The sequence below is a fragment of the Pagrus pagrus genome (assembly GCF_965226575.1).
Source record: "Pagrus pagrus genome assembly, chromosome: 16".
Classification (NCBI taxonomy): domain Eukaryota; kingdom Metazoa; phylum Chordata; class Actinopteri; order Spariformes; family Sparidae; genus Pagrus; species Pagrus pagrus.
The window spans coordinates 6,987,350-7,014,686 of NC_140200.1; the positions used below are offsets into that span (position 1 = coordinate 6,987,350).

General features: G+C 41.7%; 1 protein-coding gene across 2 annotated transcripts; it reads left to right on the plus strand.

The window, feature by feature from the left end:
* The first annotated feature begins 55 nt into the window (after nt 1–55).
* med23 (mediator complex subunit 23) lies at nt 56–17,809 on the plus strand. 2 transcript variants are annotated; one of them, XM_084377993.1, is made up of 31 exons: nt 56–221; nt 1,199–1,230; nt 1,434–1,521; nt 1,785–1,909; nt 2,258–2,369; nt 3,143–3,241; nt 3,379–3,480; nt 3,624–3,693; nt 3,851–3,963; nt 4,054–4,149; nt 4,871–4,888; nt 8,825–9,031; nt 9,792–9,935; nt 10,075–10,220; nt 10,362–10,607; nt 10,741–10,883; nt 11,868–12,042; nt 12,146–12,309; nt 12,448–12,572; nt 12,680–12,885; nt 13,631–13,811; nt 13,906–14,076; nt 14,206–14,422; nt 14,565–14,674; nt 14,768–14,894; nt 15,234–15,399; nt 15,540–15,612; nt 15,700–15,914; nt 16,019–16,139; nt 16,477–16,608; nt 17,112–17,809. In XM_084377993.1, exons 1-31 carry the CDS (start codon nt 171–173, stop codon nt 17,331–17,333), a joined length of 4,197 nt encoding a protein of 1,398 aa, XP_084234119.1. In that variant the 5' UTR covers nt 56–170; the 3' UTR covers nt 17,334–17,809. The 2 variants fall into 2 exon arrangements, with proteins under 2 accessions (XP_084234119.1, XP_084234120.1); XM_084377994.1 differs by lacking the exon at nt 4,871–4,888.
* Nucleotides 17,810–27,337: the final 9,528 nt, after the last annotated feature.

Sequence of the window (27,337 nt, forward strand, 5' to 3'; positions counted from 1 at the left end):
CTCTGTTGTGTCTCCGGACTGTTTTTGCAGTTGCGCGTATCTCGGCGCTTTCATTCCGGTGCCTGTTAGCATGTAGCTTGTTGTTAGCGTCTGCGCCCATTGGTAGCAGTAGTTAACCTCATTGATTCGCGTGATGTTTCGCTAAAAACGGACACTTTTTTGGTGCAAACATGGCGCTCTCGATGGAAACGCAGCTCCAGAGCATCTTTGAGGATGTTGTGGTAATTTTGCATCTTTAATAACTGGGTTTAAAGCTAGTATTAGTTAGCATTTTCCGACCATGTTAGCCTTTTCCAATACATTTTCACACATGAACCTGATGTGGTTTTGCAATTATTAATTCCAGCAACATAGCTAGACAGCTACAAGTTAATTCAAGTATTATCTTGCATATTTTCCTTTACGATGTGCGTCATAATAATGGCGTGTTACATTTGAAATGTTGTTAATTTTCACAAGCAGTGTTAACACTGTGCAACAACCTACATCTCCTCTGTCACACTACTTAATATAAGTGCCTTTAATTGTAACTTTGCTTCAAAGTTGCTAGTGTTTTTTTATTTTATTTGCCAGTTAAAAGGAAAAGGGCATCAAGAGAGTGGAATAGCACTAGATAAAAGTAGAAATCGCAATATAACTATGCTTGAATAAACATACTGATAGCACTGAACCTGGCACTCAAACCCCCAGCTGACAGGCATCCACCCTGCTCAAGAGTCCCTGAGCAAGGCACTGTAATCTGTAGAAACATCAGGTGTTGTTCTGTAGCAGTGAGAATTGTTATTATTATATATATTATTATGTAAAGAAAGTAAAGGCTGTTAGAGGAGCCTACAGAGGAAAGAGCAAAAATAAATGGGGGATGAATAGCAGTTGATTAAACGTTACTACCCTCAGGCTCAGAAATACTATTCGGTTAAACTTTATTGTGCGTGTTATTATTATTTTATAAATGTACATATTTAAATGAAATATCAACATACATTGCTCAGAAATGTCATGTCTTCTTGTAAAATCTTGCGTTATAAAAACAAGAATCCTTTACCGGTTAGCTGTTTCACCTCGGGCGAAGTCAAAGTTTAAACATCTGTTTAAAAGTCAGGAATGTTAGTGGTTTATGACACACCAAGAGTCGACACATTTTATGTCCTCTCACGAAAATCTTTTCTAAATTTTATTTTTGTCTTCTTTTCCGCAGAAAACTGAGATGATAGAAGAGGCCTTTGCTGGGTAAGTTGGCTCCAGACACCCACGACACACGCCTCCTGTTGTTTTGTTGTTATGCAGTTAAAACAGGTCTGACTTGTTGTAGATTTGACAAACACTATATGTATAATATGTCAACAATAATGTGTCAAAATGTAAAGCTTGATGTGTACTGTGTAATCTGAAACCACTGCAGGCTAAGGTAACAAGTGTGCTGTGTGTTTCAGGATGTTTATGGACACTCCAGAGGATGAGAGGACCAAACTGATCAGCTGTCTCGGAGCCTTCAGGCAATACTGGGGGACACTACCGCAGGTCTATAAACACACAGAGACAGACACGCTCAGACATAATAACACTGATCATAATAATAATAATAATAATAATAATTATAACTTTATTTGTATAGCACCTTTCAAAAACGAAAAAATAACCTGCTCTTGGTCAGCTGTCTCAGTTGTGCAAAGCAGTATTGCGCCTCTTTAGTCAAGTGTCAAATTATAATTCTGCGTCAAAGATTACTCCAAGGATGAGTTATTAACTCTGTGTTTTCTTACTGTCTTGGTGTCTTTCTGCAGGATTCTCATGAACAGTGTGTACAGTGGATAGTGCGGTTTATACACAGCCAGCACAGTCCAAAAAGGATCTCCTTCCTCTATGACTGTTTAGCAATGGCTGTGGAGACCAGTCTGTTGACGCCCAGGTACACACACACACACACACACACACTTGTACACACCCAGAAAGTACAGCATACATGAATTTCTAGTCTGGGGGCTTGACTGAGTCTAGTATTATCCTGTTCGTTGGCTAAGATTTATTGAGATTTCTGTTTAGGCGTCTGTGTCACTGTCTTTTACTTTGAAGGTAAAATTAAAACAGATCTTCTATATGGATTATTAAAATTCTTAAATTGAAAGTATTACTTTTCATATATATGATACCTTAGTCTTGTTGTCATGTCTCTGCAGTTAATCTGTTAAACTCTTATCTATGATGTCTGGTTCTTGTCATAATCATCCCTCTAATGAATCTCTGTATGTGTCTGAAGGATGGTGTGTGTGGCTCTGATAAGCTCAGATAGTTTGGAGTGGGAGAGGACCCAACTGTGGGCGTTAACGTTCAGACTGATTCGCAAGATCATCGGAGGAGTGGACTACAAGGTCTCACACAAGCACAACACAGCATTCATCAACAAGCTCAATGATAAGAAGCTTTTGAATGATAATTTCCTGTAGTACTTTTGTTTTACTTTTTTTACTTTTTTTTCATGATCGGTATATGTTTACTTTTGGGAGCTGTTAGCACATTAAAGAGGCACTATGTCATTTTGGAGAAGCAATTCAAACTTAGCATTTTAACATTTACAATATCAGGTAATAAAACAAAAACAAACTCAGAAATATTTATTTTTTTCTGCACACAAGCTGCTCTCAGAGGAAAATAAGGTCACCAGAACACTGTTTGAAGCTAGAAAGGTGGCGGGGTCTGCCAAATACAAACAAAGTAAAACAGTATGAAATTGTGTTGTCCTTTAAGGTCATTTTGTTTATTCAGTCATGAAAACAAAGATATTTTGTTTATTTAGTTTGTTTAGCCAAAAAAAATCAAGTCAGTGAAGATCTTTCTCTTCTGATTAATATTTCTTCTTCAAAAACTAGATAGTGCACCTTAAACCTAATTTTTAGTTTTCAGTGATTATGTAGGTCTGGTTAGTATTTTTCTTAAAAGCATCTGCTGGACGTTAGACGCTTTGATCCAGAAGTCCAGAACCAGAAGTTCCATTATGTAATCCCAAAAAGACACTAATTGCCCTTTTAGGCCTCTTAAAATATGTCTGATGTATATATATATATATTTTTTACACACAGCTGTTGAAATTAAAATCTTCCATCATCAGATTTGTTTTCATGTTAAATGTGTGTGTCTGTTTCAGGGTGTTCGAGATCTGTTGAAGCCTGTACTGGATAAAATTCAAACCATTCCTAACACTGTCAGCTCAGCTATAGTCCAGCAGCTTCTGGCTGCCAGAGAGGTATTTTTCTGTCTATCTTTCACTACTTTCACTTTGTAATTTCTTTATTTTTTTTTACCCTGATTGCTTGTTTGAATGAATTATCTGTAAGCAGACCAAGTCTATCACTTTAATGTTTTGCTCCGTGTGTATTCCAGGTGGTAGAATATATCCTGGACAGAAATGCCTGCCTCCTGCCAGCCTACTTTGCCGTCACAGAAATCAGAAAACTGTATCCAGAGGGACAGCTATCACACTGGGTAAGTGTGGGGTTCTTGTGTGTAAATGTGTGTGCAGCCATGTCATCTGTTTCCAACAAATATTTTTGTGTTTATCCCCTCTCTTATCCGTCCTTTGCTTTCTCTCTCTCTTTTTCTCTCTGTCACTCGGTGTCTGTTGGTAGCTTCTTGGCAGTTTGATTTCAGACTTTGAGGACAGTTTCAGACCGACTGCCAGAATCAACTCCATCTGTGGTAAGAGAAAATAAAATATTGATTGAAAACATATCAAGTTTACAGAGTTGCAATGTGTAGAGTTGTATTAATGGGTTCCTGTTATTTGGCAAACTGCTTCTCCTCTTCCTGTTTTGCAGTAGTCCTGTTAAGTTATTTCATGTGTGAATGTGTGCAGGTCGATGCAGCTTGTTACCGGTAGTGAATAACAGCGGGGCCATCTGTAACTCCTGGAAGTTAGACCCCACAACTCTCCGCTTCCCTCTGAAGGGCATGCTGCCATTTGACAAGGTACCATATTAACATAAATGTATTACACAATCATTTATACACACACTCATACAAATACACAGTATTAAACTGTGTATTTTTGTCATGTAGGACCTGTTTGAGCCACAGACGGGCTTGCTGCGCTACGTGTTAGAGCAACCATATTCGAGAGAAATGGTGTGCAACATGTTAGGACTCAACAAACAGGTATGACAATCTCTTCTTCCACTTTTGCTCCTTTGCTTCTGCACCAGGCCCTCCACCTGCCCTAACTTCTCCTGTCCCCATCATGCTCCCCTTTCTTTTAAATTCCTATCTGCTCCCTTCTTTCCCTGCCTGCTCTCGCTCTTCCTTCCTCCCTCATTCTTGTCTCCTCTCTGCCGCTTGTTTTCTTCATCTTTACCTCATCCTTTTCTTCATCGTTCCTTCATTTTGTTAATTTCAGGTTTCCCCTCTTCTTCTCCCCCATCGTTTTTTCTCTTTTGACACCCCTCCCATCCTTTGTTGCCCTGGTAACACAGCTATATAAAACCATATGTAAAGCAACCTATGCTGTGTGCTTGACCCATAATGCACTGGTGTTAGTTCTCCCTGTTTGGTTCATGCAGTTTCAACTCAGCCCAGCTCGCTGAGCGCCACAGACACAGTTTGACCAGCTCTCATCGTTGTTGCTAACAGAATAATCTACACAGACCAGAGCTCTGATTTTGAACAAATCACCCAGACTCCATCTTGTCTGTTCTGAATCGGCTGAGTTGATGCTAACTGTGCTGAACAGACAGTGAACAACCTAGCTCCTTAGTCACCACTTTCTCTCTCTCTGTCTCTCCTTTTTCCCCCCTCTCTGTTTCCTTCTTTCTTTGTTTCTCTCTCTTTTCTCTCTGGTTGTGTGTTGTGTTTGTCCGTCTCTCTGCCATGCGCTCTCTAGACTCTGAACATTGCCCAGGTATGTCGTTGTTCCTCCTCCTGGTCGCCCGACCTCCTAACTAACCAGCCCATCGGACGCTTAGCTTTTTAGGCGGTCTGATGTCATAAATATGGAAAACTGGACATGAAAAAAAAAAGAAAAGAAAACGTAAATTGAGTAAAGAGAAATGCTACAGAGCTTGAAATGGTCACAGCAGGGCTTCATAGAGATACACATAGTTGAAAGAGACAGATGTGGCCAAATAAATACTGGGTAGGCACACAGACTGACAAGCAGATCAACATTCGGTGGAAAGACAGGCTGTTTGCGGATCATTAACCATGGATGAATTGTTCAGATAAAAGGTTGGAGTGCAAATAAATCGTTTCCTGTGACATTTTCAGTGACGTCAGTTTGCGTCACTTGCTGCCTTATCACTGTCTTTAATGCAGCAGAATAAGTTCACAAGCAATAAAAAGTGTATTGACCAAAGCCACGGATGTCCAATATTTTCTGTTAATATTCAGTATCTATATTAGACGATATTCTGGGCAAAACAAGTCATATCTCAGGGGTTTTCCTTTCCATTAGAAGGCTTAGGCGCAGCACCCAGCTAAGCCAGATGAATGGGAAATCAATGTAGAGAGCATCAAAACAAACTAAATGACTTATGTTTGCAGTATGTCCCCAGTGGACTTCTTCAGCAAGTTTTATTATCAAGTGTTGATTATTTATTAGCTGCTCTAGCTTTTCCAACTATTTATACACGTACATGACATTAATTAAATTCTAGGGAAAACATTGATCCCCCCAAAATAGAATTAATGGCCTATTATGATAGTGCCTTTTATAAATGAAAACAGGACATTAACTATTACTAACTCGTCTCCACTAATGCTCATAGAGAGAGAGCGAGAGCAGTAAGCCCGATCTGTTGATGCTTTACTGCATAAATGTATACTCAGTAATGTTTTTGCATCATTGGAATTGCTTATGTTCATATTTAACACACCTCATTTGCTATATTGAATATTCGCAGTGCTGTGGCCCAGTTTCCATCGTTTAATGAGATTTTATTTTACAACCCTGGATTTTCCTTAATTAAACTGAGCCAACTGATAACGACATAACAGTCTGTCGTCCGGACTAAGACAGATTCTCTACACTGCCGTTTTTATTAAAGGAAAGTCCCAGCCATTCAATACATACGTCTGTGGTTCCAGCTGACAGGCTCCCATGAAGTATTTCTGATTTTAAACCCTGCTGTTGACATTTCAAGTCCTGCTGCACTGCATGTGTGAATGTAGTCTGGTCCTTGCCTGTTGTTAGCGAGGTCCTCTCGTGTCTGACCTTTACGCTGCTTTCTGTTGCGCTGACCTGGGCAAAACTACTCCATTTTGACTAAATAGTGGTCAGGCTACCACAAGCAATAAACCTGAACAAGTACACTGTAACAGGCAGTGTATTAGGAAGTCTACAGGCCTGTTTATCATTATAAACATATTTATTTTCAAAGGTAGGCATTGATAGTTGGTAGACCTTAATGATTTTCTGATTGTCATGTCTTCTGCTTCCAGTCTAAACAAACTTTCTGTGCCGCGATGCTGCAGTTTGTTAGTGAACCTTATTCCTATGCAACTTGTGCCATCCAGTCAATTAACTGCCAAAATGATATCAGCTTCTTTAATAAGTAGCTTGTAATTTGCAATGTTCATGCTCTGCTAACTTCACTTTCGTTCTTATATAAACTTAATCATTCTCCAGAGTCTCTCCAGGTTAAAGAGATGGAGTGATATTTTTGTAATTATAAAGTTTTGAGCAGCAGCGTGCAGATTTAAATGGCATGAGCACGGGCAGGTCACAGAAATAAGAAGACATGGCAAAGTGTGGATTAGGAAGACAAATTAACATTATGCTTATTTTGTTTTTGTTTTTCTATGTTGAACAGTGTTTTGCCCAGGTCTGCTGAGTGTTTCTGATTGGCTGTCTGACTGGATGAGTGTAGTCTGACCTGTGTGCTGTGGTATTCATTGGTTGATGATGCGCGTGGTTGCTGACTTCTTGTTTTTTTTTTTTCTCCAGTTTGCACTTTTTAATAGATATTTAATAATGGTTCTGTGCTTCAGTACACAAAAAACTGCAAGCAACAGCTTCTTTTCCAATTATTTTACATCTGATTTATTTATGCCAATTACTAAATGAGCAAAGTGATTGAACAGGCCCCAAATTAAAATGTTTAGTGTTAGTAGTTTAATTTGTTTGGGTAACCATCAACATGTGATATTGTTCTCAGCTGCTCATATGACGCACCTACTGTACACAATTAAGTAATAATTATGATCTTGATTCTACAAAAACAACTACTGAATCCAGTTTATTCTATAATTTAATACAGAGCCTGAAATGTCAGTGGCAGATGAGTGACATGTTTTCTTGTTTAACAACTGATGACCCGCAGTGATCACAATCAGTTCGGTACTCATTTTAGAATAAATGCGGGCTGAGAGACTATTAAATTGCTACCAGATATATTGTTGTGAAAATTACATTTAAATACATTAAAACACTCACCTTGATATGGAGCTGTAGCTCTGTCTCTCTCTGTGGTTTACTCTGGTTGTAACTAGGTACGCCACTGGGCTGATTTCTTTGTACAGTGTGGATGATGTGCCTGTGGATCCCTCTCTCTTTCTCTCTCTTTTTCTTTGTTTTTCTCTTGCCCTCACTCTTTTTGTGTGTGTGATTGTGTGAGAGTGCAAATGTGTGTTTGGTGGCAGAGGAAGAGAGGTGACAGTCAGCCTCGCAGCTCCTCTTCTTCTTCCCAGTCACACCACCTCCCCACCTTTCCAGACCCGTTAGCCTGCATGCAGGAACACGTTGCACCGTTTGGTTTGGTTTGGTTTGGTTTGGTGTTAAGTGCTGTGCTGTGCTGTGCTGTGACATATTGAACTGCTCTGTGCTGTGCTGTGCTGTTTCCTTGCTATGCTGTGTGAAAAAGGCTCTTTTAAGTCTGTCGTTGTAGCCATTACAGAGACACTCCTGCTCTGTCACTGATGGGTGAAGTTAAGTTTCTCACCATGGGTTACCAGGAAATGTCAGTCTTAGTAGTTTTTGGTCAGTTCAGATTTTTTAAACGAACACTGTCTTGTTTTGATACGACATTATGTCAGTCAGTAGTCAATAATATAGTCTGAAATACTTCTGTGAATAATGTTTCAGTCCACTGGTTTGATACTGCCACGTCTACGCAGTCATCCACAGGATCTCGATAACCTGCCTTCCCTGCCAGTTTTCATACTTTCTCTTGATTCCCTCCCCTTCTTCCCTCTCTGCTCCTGTCTTTCATCAAAACCCCTTTTTATACATGGAAGTCTGGCTGCTGACCTAAATGAGCTTCACATATTTTACATTTCGAATGAATTCCTACTTGATAGGATCATTTCAGAAAACCAGGTAATCCTTTCACCAGACGTCTGCTGAGCACAGGTTGACTTTTGTCAATGCTAAAATATGTTTGCATCAACATTAGTTACATTATTTTAATGTAATTCAAGGATTGGAGTTGCGTGGACTCTAAAGTTTAACAATTTAACAATTCTTGCGTAGTGACATCACTGTAGAATTAAAAGGACATTTGGAGCTGAAGCTTAATTTGGACATGGGGCCAGAGGGATGTTTACCCAGCTGACAGAAGCAGGAGGGAGATGCTGTCCTGCATGCAAGGGATGAAAAGATTTTGAAGTGTGACAACTGTTGGAGAATCTATTGACAAGAAAATGTGTATGAAGTAACTTAATGATGATCTTCTTCTCATTCTCTCCCTTCCTTTCCCGCTGTCTCTCCTCATTTCCTCCACCCCTTCTCCTCCTTCTGTCTGTCTGTCTGTCCGTGGACGTCTTTCCCTCCCTTTCTCCGTTTAACTTCTCTCTCCTGCCCTCTTTTTTTGTCTTTAACACTCCCCTCCTCCCCTGCCAGCAAAAGCAGCGTTGCCCGGTGCTAGAAGAGCAGCTGGTGGACCTCGTGGTGTACGCCATGGAGCGCTCCGAGACCGAGGAACACTTTGACGCCGATATCGGGGGCACGAGCCAGTTGCTGTGGCAGCACCTCTCCTCCCAGCTCATCTTCTTTGTGTTGTTTCAGTTTGCAAGCTTCCCTCACATGGTGCTGTCGTTACATCAGAAGGTAAGAGGAGGGAGATGTAGAGGAGGGAAGAGTTGATTATCAAATGAAGGGTAATTTACATGTGATTTGGTGTCACAGAAGACAACAGCTGTATGACTCTGTAGTTCACGATACAAATATCAATCAATTAAGAACTAAAACTTAAAAAACGTCACATTTAATAAGGCAGTACTCTCTAGCAGCCATTGTTCAGCCGTGTGCCTCAAAGTCTGGAGGATTTGACCTTAATTAAAGGAGGTAGCTCGTTCTATCCCCTGACACCAACATGCAGAAACTCATTCTCAAGTAAAGATTTAAGTTTGCTACACTTAAATCTCTCAAGTAAAGATTTAAGTTTGCTACACTGGCTCCAGAGTTATGACTGGATTATTTCACCCTTCCTAAGATAAGTATAAAATTGGTTTAGTTGCAGTCACACACTATTCGGAAGTCATTAATTCCTTGTGATGCATCTGCCCGACCTGACGTGTAAAAACAATGAATATCACATCCACAAACAGTAACTGCTAATAGGAAATACATTTTCACTGCAACACCACACAGCACCAGTTGAGCTCCATTAAAGAAATTTGGACAACCCTCTGCCTTAAGGTGTAGGTTGGTAGCACTCTGTGGCTCTGCTGCTGGAAATGTAGGTAAAAACTACAAAAAAATAAAGCAAAATTAACAAGTCAAATACAAAAGTATAAAGTGTTTGAATTATAAAAAGGTGTGAGCTGATGTGTTCCTTGTTGTTGAGTTGGTCTTTCTCTCTCTCTAGCTTGCAGGGAGAGGTCTCATTAAAGGTAGAGACCACCTGATGTGGGTCCTGCTGCAGTTCATCTCGGGAAGCATTCAGAAGAATGCCTTAGCCGACTTCCTGCCTGTCATGAAGCTCTTTGACCTGCTCTACCCAGAAAAAGAGGTGCACATCTGCCGACGATCATTATTACTCATGCCCCATTTTGTTCTGTTATTTCTTGTCTTTTGTATCTTGTTGCGTATGTCGCTTTTTATTGGCAGCAGTTCCATCAGATTTATTTTTGATTTCTCTCCCACTCCAGTGTATTCCAGTTCCAGACATTAACAAGCCCCAGTCGACTCATTCCTTTGCCATGACCTGCATCTGGATCCACCTGAACCGCAAAGCTCAGAACGACAACTCCAAACTCCAGATACCAATCCCACATTCTCTGAAACTACACCATGAGTATGTATCTTTAAATAACTGGACCCATATGTGCTATAGATCAATAAATACCTTAAAACTGCGCACTTCCACATGCAAGTGCTTCCTAACAACTCTACATACATACAACGTCTTTCTGCTAATCTCCCTACCATCTGTTAGGTTTCTCCAGCAGTCGCTGCGTAACAAGACTCTGGGGATGTCCGATTACAAGATCGCCCTGCTGTGCAACGCCTACAGCACCAACTCGGAGTGCTTCACTCTGCCGATGGGCGTCCTGGTGGAGACCATCTATGGGAACGGAACTATGAGGATCAACCTACCTGGCACCAACTGTATGGCATCGGGCTCTGTCACCCCGCTGCCTATGAACCTGCTGGATTCACTCACAGTGCACGCAAAGATGAGGTAGAGGAAGGAAGGGATGTGCAGATGAATAAATTGGGTTTAAAAATGTATATGTTGATGATAGAATGATAGACAATGACTCTAACCTTCTCTGTATCTTTTTGTCCCACTCTGTTTGTCTGTTTGCCTCCAGTCTGATCCACAGTATTGCCACGCGGGTAATAAAGCTGGCCCAGGCCAAATCCAGCATTGCCCTGGCCCCTGCGCTGGTAGAGACATACAGCAGACTGCTGGTCTATATGGAGATCGAGTCACTGGGCATCAAAGGATTCATCAGTGAGTCACTGAAACATGTTAATTCACTCAGAATGCAAAAAAACAAAAACAAGATTGAAATAACCTCTCTTGTCTGAACCAGTGTAAAACAGGCTAGACTAACTTACCTTTCAAGACAAAATTTAGTCATTTAATATCGCAATATTTCTAGGCTATACCGCAATACATGATATTTATCCGATTTGAAATCTCCTCAAAAGTACTTGATAAATGCGAGGACCAGGCGACAAAATCAAATGTTACAATATTTTTGACCAAATACCTCGATATCGATATTGCGGCAATATTGACTAGAGACTCAAAAATCAACTATCAAGAGCCAATGAGCAAATGCTACTTGACTGCCCTGACCAATCCTGTAACTTTGTCATTCACTCACACACTCACTCAGTCACATGGAAAAGCACGTTTGTACAAAAATAAAAGTATAAAATGCTAAAATGGGTCACCAAATATACTTGGACAGCTGTTAATATACCTGGGTGGACTGCCCAAGTAAAATATATGTGTTGAAAACACTGGGACTGTGGATATAACGACTAAGTGGAGCCAAGCTCCAGCTACAAAACAGTGGTCAAACAACAAATCAGTGACAAAGAAAACCGTCAAAAAATCAAGCCCTAAGTCCCCTAGTGTACCATGATGGACATATATTTATACGTATTTATTCATTTTGAAGTTCTTACTTCAGCTACATTTAAGGCGGCAGCAGGATAATCTCAGTTATGCTTTTAAGTCTCTAAAACTCCACCATTGCATAATCGGCTTTCTGAACACGAGCATGATCAAGAAAGAAATGTCTTTATGAGTGATCTGGCACGTCCGTCAGCATCTCTTAGTCCAATTCATATTCAGTCATCGCTGCTCCTCCTCTGGGTTGCATTTTGAGCAGATTGACTCAGAACATTTGTGTTATTCATGAATTCGTCTCCCTTCAGGGCAACGAATACATATTGAATAGTGTGACTCTGTCTGTCTGTTCAGGCCAGCTGCTGCCCAATGTGTTCAAGTGTCACGCGTGGGGAATCCTCCACACGTTACTGGAGATGTTCAGCTACAGGATGCACCACATCCAGCCGCACTACAGAGTCCAGCTACTAAGTCATCTGCACAGTCTGGCAGCCGTACCCCAGACCAACCAGAACCAGCTGCATCTGTGGTAAAGTAGAAGAACACATCATCCTCGCGTTGTACACACGTTGTTTATATTGTGTCCACATCCACTAGAATGACAATCTTGCTGTCTGTGTCTCTTTCTCCAGTGTTGAGAGCACAGCTCTGCGGTTGATCACAGCCTTGGGGAGCTCTGAAGTGCAGCCCCAGTTCACACGCTTCCTCAACGACCCAAAGACGGTTCTGTCAGCTGAATCTGAGGAGCTGAACCGAGCCTTGATCCTCACCCTGGCCAGAGCCACACACGTCACTGGTAGCGCTCTCTCAGATCTTTTCTTTTCTTGAATCCTTAGTTGCTCTCTGCCTTTGTCTTTTCCTTTTTGCTTTCCCTCCTATCTTGTTTTTTTCTGCCACTTGTCAAACCCTCTGCATTATGTGTTCTTCTGTGTAGATTTTTTCACGGGGTCCGACTCCATCCATGGGACTTGGTGTAAAGACATCCTCCAGACCATCATGAATTTCACGCCTCATAACTGGGCATCACACACACTTTCCTGCTTCCCTGCTCCACTACAGGTGCGTTGTGGTCACTGAGGCATGAATAACGCCGACAGATTCAAATCAGATGAATTCATCCAGTCGTAACGACCGTCTCTCTCTCTCTCTCTCCTCCTCCTCCTCAGGCATTCTTCAAACAGAACAACGTTCCTCAGGAGTCTCGATTCAACCTGAAGAAGAATGTGGAAGAGGAGTACAGAAAGTGGAAGTCCATGGCCAATGAGAATGACATCATTACCCACTTCTCCATGCAGGGATCACCCCCACTGTTCCTCTGTCTGCTGTGGAAGATGCTGCTGGAGACGGACCACATAAACCAGATAGGCTTCAGGTATGATGTCATTATTTTATGTCCTACAAAAATACCTTTGCAACCAGCGAATACTTTCTTGGTTGATTAATCTGTTGACCACTTTCTAGATTAATGTATTAGTTGTTCGGTCTATAAAATGTCAGAAAATGGAGGAAAATGTTGAGCAGTATTTCCCACAGCCTGAGATGACGTCCTCCAATGTCTTGTTGTGTCCACAACCCAAAGATATTCAGTTTACTGTCATAGTGGAGTAAAGAAACCAGAAAATATTCATATTTAAGAATCTGCAATCAGAGTATTTTGACTTTATTTTCTTAAAAAAAAATTCAAAGAGTTAAATTGCTTATCAAAATAGTTGATTGATTTAATAGCTGTCACCTAATCGATTAATTGTTGCAGCTCTTGTCACAGATATTGTACAAACAGTGCCTTTGTTTTATCTTTGAACACCACTGAAAGTAATTAGGTTTCATGCTCATCAACAGAAAAAAATATTTTTAAACGTCAACTTAAAAACAAATCTGTATAAATTGGCTTCCAAATTAATTTTCCTGCGTTTGTACCCAAGACACTCCTGAGTGAAGCATGTGTTAATAATGTGTCTCACCACTGATGTTCTGGCATTTTAACTTTCCACTAATTAGCCCGAGGTGGGGCATTCTCGAGTCTCTAAATAACATCTGTAGTTAATTGATCCAGAGGGAGAAAACAGTGTTTTTGTGGGATGACGAGCGAACTGTAACCTGATGTTTCTGTCCCTCAGGGTCTTGGAGCGTATCGGGGCTCGTGCACTGGTGGCTCACGTGCGCACATTTGCAGACTTCCTTGTCTACGAGTTCTCGACATCTGCAGGCGGGCAACAGCTGAACAAGTGCATCGAAATTCTCAACGACATGGTCTGGAAATACAACATAGTCACGCTGGACAGACTCATCCTGTGTCTGGTGAGGGGAAAGTTGCATACAGATAAATAAGTCTGCTGTTTGACAGGTCTAGGTCTAGTTGTCTGATTTCTCTTTTCCTCTCATCTTTATCCAGGCGATGCGCAGCCACGAGGGCAATGAGGCTCAGGTTTGTTACTTCATAATCCAGCTGCTGCTGCTGAAGCCCAACGACTTCAGGAACCGAGTTAATGACTTTGTCAAGGAGAACGCTCCTGAGCACTGGCTGCAGAGCGACTGGCACAACAAGCACATGAGCTACCACAAGGTACACGTGTAACAGAACCTTCCCTTATCATCCATCTCATTCTGACAACACCTCAGTCTAAAAAAAGAGAAATTAATAGAGGGAGCCAGGTCAGAACATTCAGTATTCTTCTGATTTTTCTTTTACCAGAAATACCCAGAGAAGCTGTACTTCGAGGGCCTCGCAGACCAAGTCAACCCTCCCATGCAGCTCCAGCCGCAGTACCTGCCCATCTACTTCGGCAACGTGTGCCTGCGCTTCCTGCCCGTCTTCGACATCGTCATCCACCGTTTCCTGGAGCTCCTTCCTGTCTCCAAGTCTCTGGAAACGCTCCTCGATCATCTGGGAGGCTTGTACAAGTTCCATGGTGAGTCTTGAAAAACGACTGTGTGGATGAAAGAGGGAACAGGTTTAGAGTGAGATAGAGAAACAGCAATAAATGACATGGATAAAAAAGGGGAAGAAGGGAGATGAATGAAATGTATGTTTATGTATGTGTTTGTGTGCAGACCGCCCAGTCACCTACCTGTACAACACACTTCACTACTACGAGCGACATCTGAGAGACAGAACCAATCTGAAGAGGAAGCTTGTGCACGCCATCATGTCGTCACTGAAGGTAGGTACTGTAGAGGAAGAAGAAAGAGACACACATTTTATTATTTTTTATTTTATTGGTTATATTTACATTTTATTCCTTGTTTTTTTAAAGGACAACCGTACCCCAGGTTGGTGCCTGAGTGAAACCTACTTGAAGTTTGGCATGAACCCAAGAGAGGACAACGTGTGGATCCCTGATGACACCTACTACTGCAAGCTGATTGGACGCCTGGTGGACAATATCCTTCATTAATCTCCCCCTGTTGGCAGATGTATCTATCACTGTTCTCTCTAACTGACCCTGGTACTAGCTAATAAAGTCACAGGCCTCTGGGGCACGTGAATAATATATTTACCTTACTGCCAATACTTGTAGTGTCCCTGAGTGCCTCTTTGCTTTAAAGGCACATAGTTATTGCTTTTAATATTTAAGGTTGTTTTATTGCAGGCAATGTAGCTGTTACATAGAGAGGAGTTACTGAAAACCAGATGGAAATGTTTTATGGTGTGTAATCATGCAGCAAACATTCACGCCCCTCCTCCAGTGACCAGTAGGCCTCCTTAACTCTCTCTCTCACCCATGGCCGGCAAGTCACCCGGCCCCTTCCCCAACTGTGACTGGAGGTTCAACGAGTTCCCCAACCCCGCAGCCCACGCCCTGCACGTCACCTGCGTGGAGCTGATGGCTTTGGCCGTGCCGGGAAAAGATGTCGGGAACGCTCTGCTCAACGTTGTGTTGAAGAGGTACGATAGACAAATGCTTTACCATCTTTAGACTGTTAGAAAGATCATTTTGAGCGTTGTGTGTTTTTGGTCGTATTTTTTTGTTGATAAAAGAGTTTGAATTATTGCTGAGTCACACAATGTTTTCTTCCACCTTTCAGCCAACCTCTGGTTCCCAGGGAGAGCATCATAGCTTGGATGAATGCCATTGGGCTTGTGATCACCGCACTTCCTGTAAGAAAAACAGTCATAAAAGATCATCACATTCCTTTACTGTTTGATGAATTAGCATTGATTTTGTTCACCATGACCCACTTCCAGGAGCCCTACTGGATCGTTCTCCACGACCGCATTGTGTCTGTGATTAGCTCTCCGGCGCTGACGTCTGAGACGGAGTGGGCAGGTTGTCCCTTCGCCTTGCTGGACTTCACAGCCTGCCACCAGAGCTACAGTGAAATGAACTGCAGCTATGTGCTAGCATTAGCACACGCTGTCTGGCATCACTCCTCCATCGGACAGCTGTCTCTTATCCCCAAGTAAGGAAGTCTTTTTACTCTCTTCTCTCGCTCTTCATGTCCTCCTTTGTGCTCTTTATGGCTCTGGTGTCACCATAAATGTGTGGCTGCGTGTGTGTTTGTAGATTCCTGTCAGAGACGCTGAAGCCCGTCGTCCAGACAGAGTTCCAGTTACTCTACGTGTATCACCTGGTGGGGCCGTTCCTGCAGCGCTTCCAGCAGGAGAGGACCCGATGCATGTTGGAGGTACATAGAGAAGTTTGACCATAGATTATTAGATGGCAAAATTAATGATTATTATTTCTTTATCTATTAATCTGCAGATTATTTTCCATAGTCCAGAGTGACGTCTTCAGATCGGTTATTTTGTCCTTACCATCACTCAAAGACTCTTCAGTTACTATCATTAATGACAAAGACAAGTGGGCAAATTCTTACATTTAAGAAGCTAGAACCAGCTAATGTTTGACACTTTTGCCTGAAATTTTGGATATATTGCTTCAGCCTGAGTTCCAATAACAAGTGCAGCAAAAGAGCTTAAGATTTATGTCTTTGTTTTAAGTTTTAACTTTGTGTATTTCAGATCGGCGTGGCCTTCTATGAGATGCTCCAGGCGGTGGACCAGCACTCCCAACATCTCAGCTACATGGATCCAATCTGTGACTTCCTCTATCACATCAAATACATGTACACTGGAGACAGCGTGAAGGAGCAGGTGAGGCTGTCTTCTGTTAAACTACAGTAGACGGCAACAAGCTCATACAACAAAATAACAAACTGACGTGAAGCTAAAAATGGAGGCGAACGGAGACCTTCGTCACCCAGACTTTGAGTCAGATGGCATCTACACGTATGAACCGGCAGCTCTTCAGGAGACAGTTTTCTGTTCCCAGTTTCCATTTATAGTTTGAAGCTGTCACCTCCTGTGCTGTAAGACAACTCCCCACCAGGTCCAGACCTGACACCAGAGTTAATTAGAGATGATGAAACTGTGGCTCTGCTTTGTCCTCGAGGCTCAGACAAGTGTACTTAAAATTGACTTTTAAAGTAATTAATTTAACGGACAAGGCAGTTCTTGAACACTGAGAGCCGACTTTACCTGAGCTATATGTCTTTTATTTTTGGGAGCTGTGATTAAATAAGTGATGTTACATAAAATCTCTCTCTCCCTTACTTCTACTTGTTGTCATCACCTCGTCTCCGTTTCTTTTTACCCAGGTGGAGAAAATCATCATGACTTTACGTCCGGCCATGAAGCTGCGCCTGCGCTTCATCACGCACAGCAGCATTGTAGAGACTTCGTCGTTGGCTGCCACCGCCGCCTCCGCTTCCTCCTCCACCTCCTCCTCCTCCACCCCTCAGCCGTCCACCTCCTCGCTCTCGTCATCCTCCGCCGCCGCCTCGCCCTCCTCCACACAGCACACACACACACCTATGTAGGCAACCTAGCTCAACACAGTCGTGACAACTGACTTTTACATGTAACCACATCACAAAAACATTTTTGCTGTCTGTTGTTCTGTTTGACCTGGATTAATTGTGCCTATTATACTCTCATAAACAAGAACCATGGAGATGATTCTTTGAGAGATCAGACTGAATCTTGTTCGCTCAAGTGTGTAAAAATGTGTTTTCCTGTCTAGGAAACTCTCAAAATTCATCATGAACAGAATTCAGAGGTACTGATACATTAAAAAGTCTTTGAAGTGGAAAATCTCTTGCAAGAAAATGTAGTAAATTATCAGAACAGCCAACAAACTATACAAGAATGTGCAGCTCTCAGTATGTGCTGCGTTCAAGAAGGTCACAGATACACAGAATTTCTCATTACTATCATAACATCTGTTTTATTTTTCTGTTTGTAGTCGATTTTTATATTGTACATTATGACTCTTCATTAAAAAAGATTTTGGATATCTGGGTTCAACTCTTTATTGATGGTTCTTCGGCCTCCGTCATTCCGGGTTAGCGTTTCTCAAAACACCTGTCCGTCTTTGTAATCCACCCAAAATCTGCGAGGGTTAGGTTTTATACCAGGTGTCTTTCCTTGGCTGGTTTTCCGTGTTACCCTGGAGCTGTGATAACCTGTGTTGTGAGCGCGCCAGTGTCTCTGTCAGGTCAGCTCACACTCATCTCTCACACTCTGAAGAAACACCTTATCTTTGGGTGAGTCACGCTGAGGCAGGTCATGACAGATGATCCCAATTGCTGAGATAACAGCTCTCAGTTTCTGTCAAATAAATACAATAACATTGCAACTGAGGCCAGTAGGGGGAGTTGAACATTTAAAGTTGCCTTTTGCCACTGGAGTACGGAGAGTGAAACATTATCGACCCCAGTAGCCCCATTAGATTTGATTTTCCTGCCTCTCTGCCACAGGGATATCTCTGAAACATCTGAGCAGATATTCACTGGTGGAAAGGTTGGTTTTGAGCCAAGAACACTTAGGATTTTGGCAGTGAGTTAGATCTGGGATTTTTGCCATTTGACAATTGGAAATGGAACTGATGGTGAGAGAAAGGCTTGATACCAAATCCAGGGGATATATTCGTCCGGTCAGTAAATCAAATTATAATTGAAGTGGTGCCTTTGGGTTTTTAGCAAGCTGGAGAGTTGAGCCATTGATGATGCTCTCATTCTGCCATGAATGGTTCGTTATGTCAAATCTGTCATAGTGTCAGATGTCGGGGATGAAGTTAAGAAATAGTAAATTTTTGCTCAAGCAGCTGTCACTCTATCAGAAAAAGTCAAGCTCTGTGTTGTGAAAAAGGAAAATGCAAAACTTGAGAAAGGAAGAAGGACAGAGACGTCATAACATCAAAACTGTTATTTCTTTATGTTCTTTTGATAATTTTAGTTAAAATACTTACATACTGCAACTTTAATACATGATAATATGTTAATGTTGTGAAGCGAGTGGCCAATTTACCGGTTTAAGTTGTATTAATAGTGATAATCATGAAGGACCCATCATGAATGTCTAATTTCCATGTGAGGACGAACCTCCCCTCTGTATTATCAAGTCTCACCTGAGAGGCTCCTGAGTGAGGCTGAAGTCTCTCTGTGAGCGCTTCATCCTCTCAAGTTAACCTGTTAAGAACTAGCCTTAATTTGTGTCCCTGCTCGATAATTAACAGTGTATCTCTGCAACTACGAGGTCTATTTCAATAATCAAGGTATCATAATAAAGGGAACACTTGAAATATTTATCCAGATGTGTAAGTATAAGTAAATATGTCACTGGGTCCGAGTAAATTAAGTTGGAACACAGCTGAAATTAAAGATTTATTTTAAAATATCGTTAAATATCCTAATATAGGAATGATGCAGCTGCAGCTCCAGATCTCCAGCAAACCATAGCAAAACATCTGCCTCTGCCAACTTTTATGATAATAAAGTAAATCAGATAAAAATTAGAGAGATTTTACTACAGAGCACTCAGGCAGAATCTCCAAATGTGGCATTTTGGCACATTTTGACACCATCTGTGCCATTTGAAATTTAAAACAATGAGACCAAGATAAATCATTTCTTTAATGTGACCTGTAACCTGTACGACTCAATTGAAAAACAAACAAATCTTTTAGGGGGAAAAACAAAAAAATAAAATAATGTGGTTGCATAAGTGTGCACACCCTTAAACTCATACTTTGTTGAAGCACCAGCAGATTTTGTTACAGCACTCAGTCTTTCTCAGACTTGGCAATATTTGCCCACTCTTGTTTGCAAAAACGCTCCAAATCTGTCAGATTGCGAGGGCATCTCCTGTGCACAGCCCTCTTCAGATCACCCTGGTCTGGGCTCTGGCTGGCCGATCCAAAACTTTAATCTCCTTCTGGTGAAGCCATTCTTTTGTTGATTTGGATATATGCTGTCGTGCTGAAAGATTAAGTTCCTCTTCATCTTCAGCTTTCTAGCAGAAGCCTGAAGGTTTTGACTGGTATTTGGAGCTATTCATAATTCCCTCCACCTTGACTGAGGCCCCAGTTCCAGCTGAAGAAAAACAGCCCAAAGCATGATGCTGCCACCACCGTGCTTCACTGTGGGTATGGTGCTCTTTTGGCGATGTGCAGTGTTGTTTTTGTGCCAAAAATACCTTTTGGAATTATGACCAAAAAGTTCAACTTTGGTCTCATCAGACCATAACACATTTTCCCACATGCTTTTGGGAGACTTCAAATATGTTTTTGCTAAAATTTAGCCGGGCTTGGATGTTTTTCTTCGTAAGAAAAGGCTTCCGTCTTGCCACCCTACCCCATAGCCCAGACATATGAAGAATAGGTAATGTCACTGTTGCGCCATATTTTCTCCACTTGACGATGACTGTCTTCACTGTGTTTCATGGTATATCTAATGACTTGGAACATTTTTTGAACCCTTCTCCTGACTGATACCTTTTGACAGTGAGATCCCTCTGATGCTTTGGAAGCTCTCTGTGGACCATGTGGCTTTTGCTGTAAGACGCGACTAAGAAAATGTCAGGACAAGCCTACTAGAGCAGCTGAACTTTATTTGGGGTTAATCAGAGGCACTTTGAAAGGTGGCAGGTGTGTACTGACTCCTATTTAACGTGAGTTTGAATGTGATTGGTTAATTCTGAACACAGCCACACCCCCAGTTATAAGAGGGTGTGCACACTTATGCAACCACATTATTTTAGTTTTCTATTTTTTATTTTCCCCCCTCAAAGATTTCAGTTGAAAGTTTGAAATTATTTATCTTGGTCTCATTTTAACAGGGGTGTGTAGACTTTTTATATCCACTGTATGTTACCATAGGTGCTCAAAAATAGCCCAGTTGGCCTCCGCTGGGGCTTAACTGGCTGATTTTATTTTTCTCACGTATCACGACTCACTCGAACTTGCATAAAAGAAAAACAGACCGTACAGAAGTAAAATACCTTAATCGATCATTACTGCTTAACCAGTCTCAAATGCATCTTCAGCGGGTCAGTGGTTAAGTGAATTACATGAACATTATGCAAGCTGTTACTTAAGTACATTAGAGACCAGGACATCTCTTGTGACTTCCATCGAGATGACAGTGCAAATCGAGCTCCTAGTCGTCCTCGCTTGTGGTTTAAAAAGAGAGCGGCTCCATGTTGAGAAACATTGATTTCAGCTCTCCGAACATGAAGCTCGATATCATTATTCCTCTTCATTAAAGTTTCATGCATACTAGGTCAACTGTGACTTAATCACATCGCAGCTCATGCCGTGTACTCTGGGCGTTTAATCCCATTCTGCTTTCTCTGAGTGTGTGTGTGTGTATGAATCATCACATGTTCTGTGTATAAGGCCTGGCTGAGATGTAGGTCATCTCATGTGCTGTTGGCCCCCGTGGCTTACCCTTTAAACTCCGGCCCCTAAATGTAGTGTGACAACATGTTGGCCTGTGCGATGTGAATGCACAGTTAGTTTCATATCGCAGCATGGTCGAGTAAAGCTGTCGTCACATATGTGTGTCACTGATTCAGCTCTGTTAGCGTCGCGTGGGAAGCCCCGGGTTTATATATAGCCTGGCTGTATATAAGGCTTATGAGCTGTGGACGGACCGGTTTCCAGCATGAATGTGTCATCTCGTATTGATTGTGGACTCAAAAATCTTTTTTTTTTTATTCGTGCCTCTAACTTGAACTTCCTCATCTTCATTGTTCAAGTTTCAGTCCCAGAGCTCTAAACATTTATTCTCATGTGTATACATCAAATACAATTCCTGAGCAAATGCATTTGCAGTTAGAGAAAACATCTATAAAAATCTTTTCCAGTAAAAGATTATTGCCTCCCACTCACAACCAAAATACACGGGAAGAGGAGATGACTCTTTCACAAACTCATCTAAGTCTCCGAGCCACGCTTTGGAAACATTGGTAGTAATTTATTACACCGCCTTGTTAAAGTCGGCGGATACACATCCAGCCAAATGTGTAGGATTGAAAAGACGAGTGTTAAAGCAACACGTCTAAGCAATATGTATTTTGTTTTGCTTAATCTGTGCAACACAGACTGGATAGTCAACAGCTATCTCATGTAATGCCATGAAAATATGTACAAGTGTTCATAGTCCGGGATGAATCCTGCCGACTTTGACGATCCCCCCGCCACCACGAGGTCAATATTTTTGGCTCAGAGGGAAATGTCCCCTAAAAATATTTGGATGGATTTTCATAAAATCTGCTCTAAATACTCAAGGCCTCTAGAGCCACTAGTCTCAAATAATGGTAGCTCCCTCTAGTGGAGTGGAGGAATACATTTATCTGCAAACATATAATACTTTCAAACTACTGCAGAGTTACACATGGAAATTTAAGATAAGTTTGGTTTTTCCTGTCAGATTGTGTTGGGTGTGAAGACAGTAAGCGTAGGTAAAATGAGAGTTTCATAAACAGCAAAAGATCAGGAAAGAGAAGTGTGCTGCAGGATGAGAATAGGAGTTGTCTCAATTATAAGCAACTGGTCATTAATGTAGGTCAACAAGCATTATCATGGATATTCATCGTTCTGCTACTTCTAGACTTTTTAGCTACTTCTCTGATAAAACAGCCTCAGTTTACACACTCAGCTAATTGATTTTATGCTGCAGTTACAGTCGTAAACTATTTCCCCAGTATAAACAGACGGCGCCTTTGTTTATTTCACCGTTAAACTGCCACAAAAAGACACACGCAAACGCACACGAGCACACACAGCCTTGTAAAGTCAATAAAGCAATCACTAACAGTATGCACACTCAAGCATTTCCTCCGTCCTTCCTTCACATTCAATTATTGCTAAATGGGAAGCTCTGAGCTAAACACACAAACACAGTTTCCTCAACTGGGGTTGTCATGGTTACCGGGTGCATCTGATGGGAGGGGGGGTGTGTGCATCCCCGGTGTTCAGCCTGATCTCTAAATGTATCTGTGTGTATGTGTGTGTGTGTGTGTGTGTGTGTGTGATGGACTCCTGACCCCATCATTCTGAATCTCGTCTGACGATCTTATTTTCTTTGACGTGGACCGCAGACACAGAGGAGAGGATGATGGGTGGAGGGGAGAACAGGTGAGAAGAGACGGGGAGGACAGTGGAGAGGACTGATGGGTTGACAAAAAGTGACAGCAGGAAGTGCGGTGTTGTTTTTCGTCCTTCCCGGCACACAGTTGTGGAACAACACACCTGTTCAATGTTGGATTGCACTCAAATCAGAGCAGAAATCAGGCTAAGATGGGATTCGTCTTACAGGTGTGTCTTTGTGTGTGTGTGTGTCTCTGTGTGTGTGTGTGTTTGGAGAATGCAGAATGGAGTATAATGATGCCAGAGAGGAAGCAATTACTGACATAATTATCATTAACCGCACAGTAATTAGGATTACTGTGGAGGACAAAGACAGATGGACAAGGACAAAGAGAGCAGCATCAGGTTGTTTCACTGGTTTCACTGCACTCAGTGGCAAATATATTGATAGTGTCCACATGAAGAGAACGACACAGTTGAAGTGTTGAATAGAAATGCATTAATACACGATAAAGAAAAACCTGCAACCTGTACAAATCCAAGAAATCTATAGATTTAAAAGCCCAAGTGGCCAAAACCAAGCCACTGATTCTGATCATTTTATTCAGAGTGCTGCATGTTCACAGACAGTAATCAATACATATTAAATATGTATCAACTGTAATGTTTATAAACAACTTGACTTTTGACACATTTTTTTGAGTTGTGTACTTTACATTATCCCAAAGAAAAGAGAAATCAAACGCTGTGTTTCCTTTGGTTGACACTTCCAGCAAGTCGCCAAACGAGATCAAACTTAAAGTGAATTAAATTAAAACATTACCTCGCCTGTGATCAGTTGTACCTGAGTCACGTCAGAATGATTTTCAGCATCAGCAAAGGTGGTTGTTAAATGGTATTCACCACCAGTGAGGCGAGTTTCACCACAGGATCATGTGTTCATTTGCCCCAAACAGCCAGATTTCATTTTCAGCCATAAGATAGCAAGCAATGACACAAACTGAAAGTGTTTGTCCTCTCACCGGAGACTCCAGCTCTCTCTCTCCTCTTTTCCCCACTCCTCTCTGTATTTGCATTCATGTAGTAAAGTACATTTTCTCTACAGATCCAGCGGGCGGTCGACATTACAGTATGAGTACAATGAAGGTCAGCTTGGATCGCTGCTGCAAGTAACAAAAAGGGATTGAGGATCCACTTCTTTAATCACAAAAGTTAGAAATTCATGTGCTCTCCTCCCGTCGGTAAATGACTCCAGATCCGGACTCTGGGTTTATTCCTCCATCATAGAGTGACGCCATCCTTGTATTTTTTGTTACATAAACACTTAAATTCATTAAATAATACATTTACAGCGCTGTCCGTGGTGCTGAAGTAGCAGACAGATTTGTTTCGACTTGGATCTATAATTGTTGCTGAACTATATACAATAAATATTCAATAATATATATTATTGTAGCTTATTGTTTATTGGTGCAACCTGGGAATGGAAAAGGTCATGTAAGAATCTAACCTGCACTGACTGGTGCCGTCAGTGCAGGTTAGCGCTCAGCTGCTGAAGTTACATAAAACAAAGCAGAGTTCATGGTGTGTTTTGAAAAATTAAAATTAAAATGTTTAATGTCCGCATCCAGAAGGAGTACACAAAATATGTATTTAGCCTGACAGCAGTTTTATTAGACTGAAATTATAATCACAATTAAAATATCAAGACTCAGGCTGGGCTTCTGCTGGTGTGTGGGCAGAGGGGGCTCCCATTGGGCCACCCCCCCTGTTCAAAACGATCCAATCACTATTACAGATTTCATATGACTGTTTTTGCAAACACTGAATACACAGAACAGCGTCACAAATCCATCCTTTCCACGCGAAAGCCCTCTGCAGCTGTACTCTAATGTAAACGGCTCTGCGCTCTGTAGATTACTGATTGCCAGCGGCGTGTCTCCAGCTGATTAACAAAACTTTTAAATCCATTACACGCAGAATAACGTTGTGCGGTTATCAGTGAACTGATGAAAGAAAGAAAGAAAAAAACTGGGCCCATGGAAGCATTTTGAATCAAATGTGACACTAAATGTAGGATGAATACAGCAGAATGTAGAGATCGGAGAACAAAGGGTTTATTTTTGTTCTGGGCTGACGCACTGACTGGTGCCTTAATCATCACACTGCACATTTCCATCTGGACACACACACATGCACACACTCGACTAAGCAGATACTAAAAGTGAGTTATAGATGTTTTTTTTCCCTCCCGGTGCTTAGTCAGAGCTCACTCAAGTGAGTGCTGGTGACTAATTTCTGTGACTGTGAACCATTTTGAATTCCCTTTGAAGGAGTCCCACCTGCCTAGCAGCGTGTGTTTGTGTGTGTGTGTGTGTGTGTGTGGCCAGATGGTGTGATGATAAAGAGAGTGGGCAACATCCTCACCTTCATCACTGTTGATTAAGAGAGCAGAAAACAACATCCTCAGTCCTCTGCCGTTGCTAGGTGAGTTTTCAGGTTGAAAGGTGCCCAAGGACGGATTGAACATTTTGAACAATGGAAATCAGCAACATTGTTCTGAAGAAATGGAGATTATTTGGCAGAACATCCGCAGGGAAATGACAAAGAGGAACGTGCAGATAATAGGAACACCACAATGTGACAAAAAACCCCTATCTCCCCTGTCCTGAGAGTCTGTTCTTCTTTGTTGCCGAGTTAATTTCTGACCAGAGCAGCCTGAGCAGGGTGCGTTTGTCTGTTCACAAGAGGTTTGGGTCTATTTGGAGCCTCGGCACAGCTGCTGTGTGTCACTGAAGCATCCTGAACTATGGTAAACACTTCTTTGTGGGTGCACTCTGGCCATTTGTGGCTTTGGAAGTTTCTTCTGCAGCATCAACAGTTAGACAGCAGCTGTTATTCGCTGATACTAGATGTGTGTGTGTGTGTGTGTGTGCCTGCGCTGCGTGGGTGGGAATGTTTGGGTACATTTGCAAGTGTGTGTCTCGCTAATAGGGACAAAATCTTTCGAGCAGCTTTTATAAATCTGTATGTTCTGGTCGCAGTGACTTTTTCTCGATTGAGGCAAAGCAGAGCGAGGGAGGATTATTATTTCAGATCCAATTTTTCATGCCGGCATCAAGGACATTTAGCACGGCTCAAAGTGCTTCACAAGATGCATTTACACATGAAAAACAAAACAGCAGCCTTGTGCTCATTCACACGCGTCACACACACAGGATGTTCACAGAGCAATTAGCTGGCATCAATAAAATTACAATTATTAACGCAGAGTCAACATAAATCTCAGTTCGAGGCTGTCAGACACACAATCATTGACAAGAGATGAAGCATCAATAAATCCTCTGCTTCCTCTTTGTATGTCACCGTGTTCCTGTTTTTAATGACCGGGCTCATAATGCCACAATCATACCCCAGAATCAGAACATACAAGCAGTTTTTCATTCATTATATATCACTTTACATTAGCACAGTGCAGTTTTTTTGATTGGATTTCTGCCTTCAAGGCAGCAGCATAAACATTACGCTGTTCTCAGTGAGCGTGCATCCTTTTTTTAATTGGTTTTTCAATGTTAAACCATTGTCACGATTTGCTGATGTCGCTGCTGAGATTGTTTTGAAATTGAAATGTCTTTCCTTCAGTGTTTTATGTGTTCTTTGCATGTAAAAGGTCAACGTTCACACCAGCAGAAGCTCCCCTCTCCCACAGAAAACACTGCTCCTTTAGGTCATGAATGAATCTTGTTAGCTACCACTTGATTTTAAAATGGTTTCAAAAATAAATTATCATAAACTTTTTTTATACTTTTAAAACAAACTTACAATTGCTTACATGGTTGGAAGGGGATCAAAACAGTTCTGGACCGAGACAAATAAAATCAGAGACTTAAAATTACAAAAAGGAATAAAATACACAACAACAACAATAACAACATGTCGAGTGGGGGAGAGAAGTGTTTTGAAAGATGTCACTGATTCTGCGAGCTTCAGATTTTCATGCAGAGCCCAGGGGATCTGACAATAAAAGCGCGGTCAGCTTTTTGTCTTGAGCTGGGACTTAAGAAACAGTGAACAGAGCTCTGCCCGAGGATCTGAGACTGAGCTCTGGCACAAAAAGGAGCAGATATAAGCAGCAATATAACAGGGAGATAAACCATGAAGTGCTTGAAAATCTTCAGTCGAATATTACAATCAATACTCAAACTGACAGATAACAAGGGAAGAGAGGTTATATCGGAGATGACACCATCTTGTCTGTAAGCGTTTGTTTAAAGCCAAGCAGCTGGGTTTTTGTTCTTGTGAGATATTCTTCGGCTTGACCCTGAATGCAATGACCCGATAACTCTAACCGAGGAGGATATCGGCATGATGAAACAGCTTCTTGACATCAGACACAGAGAGAGAGAGAGAGAGAGAGAGAGAGAGAGAAGACGGATTTCGGATTGATAAAAA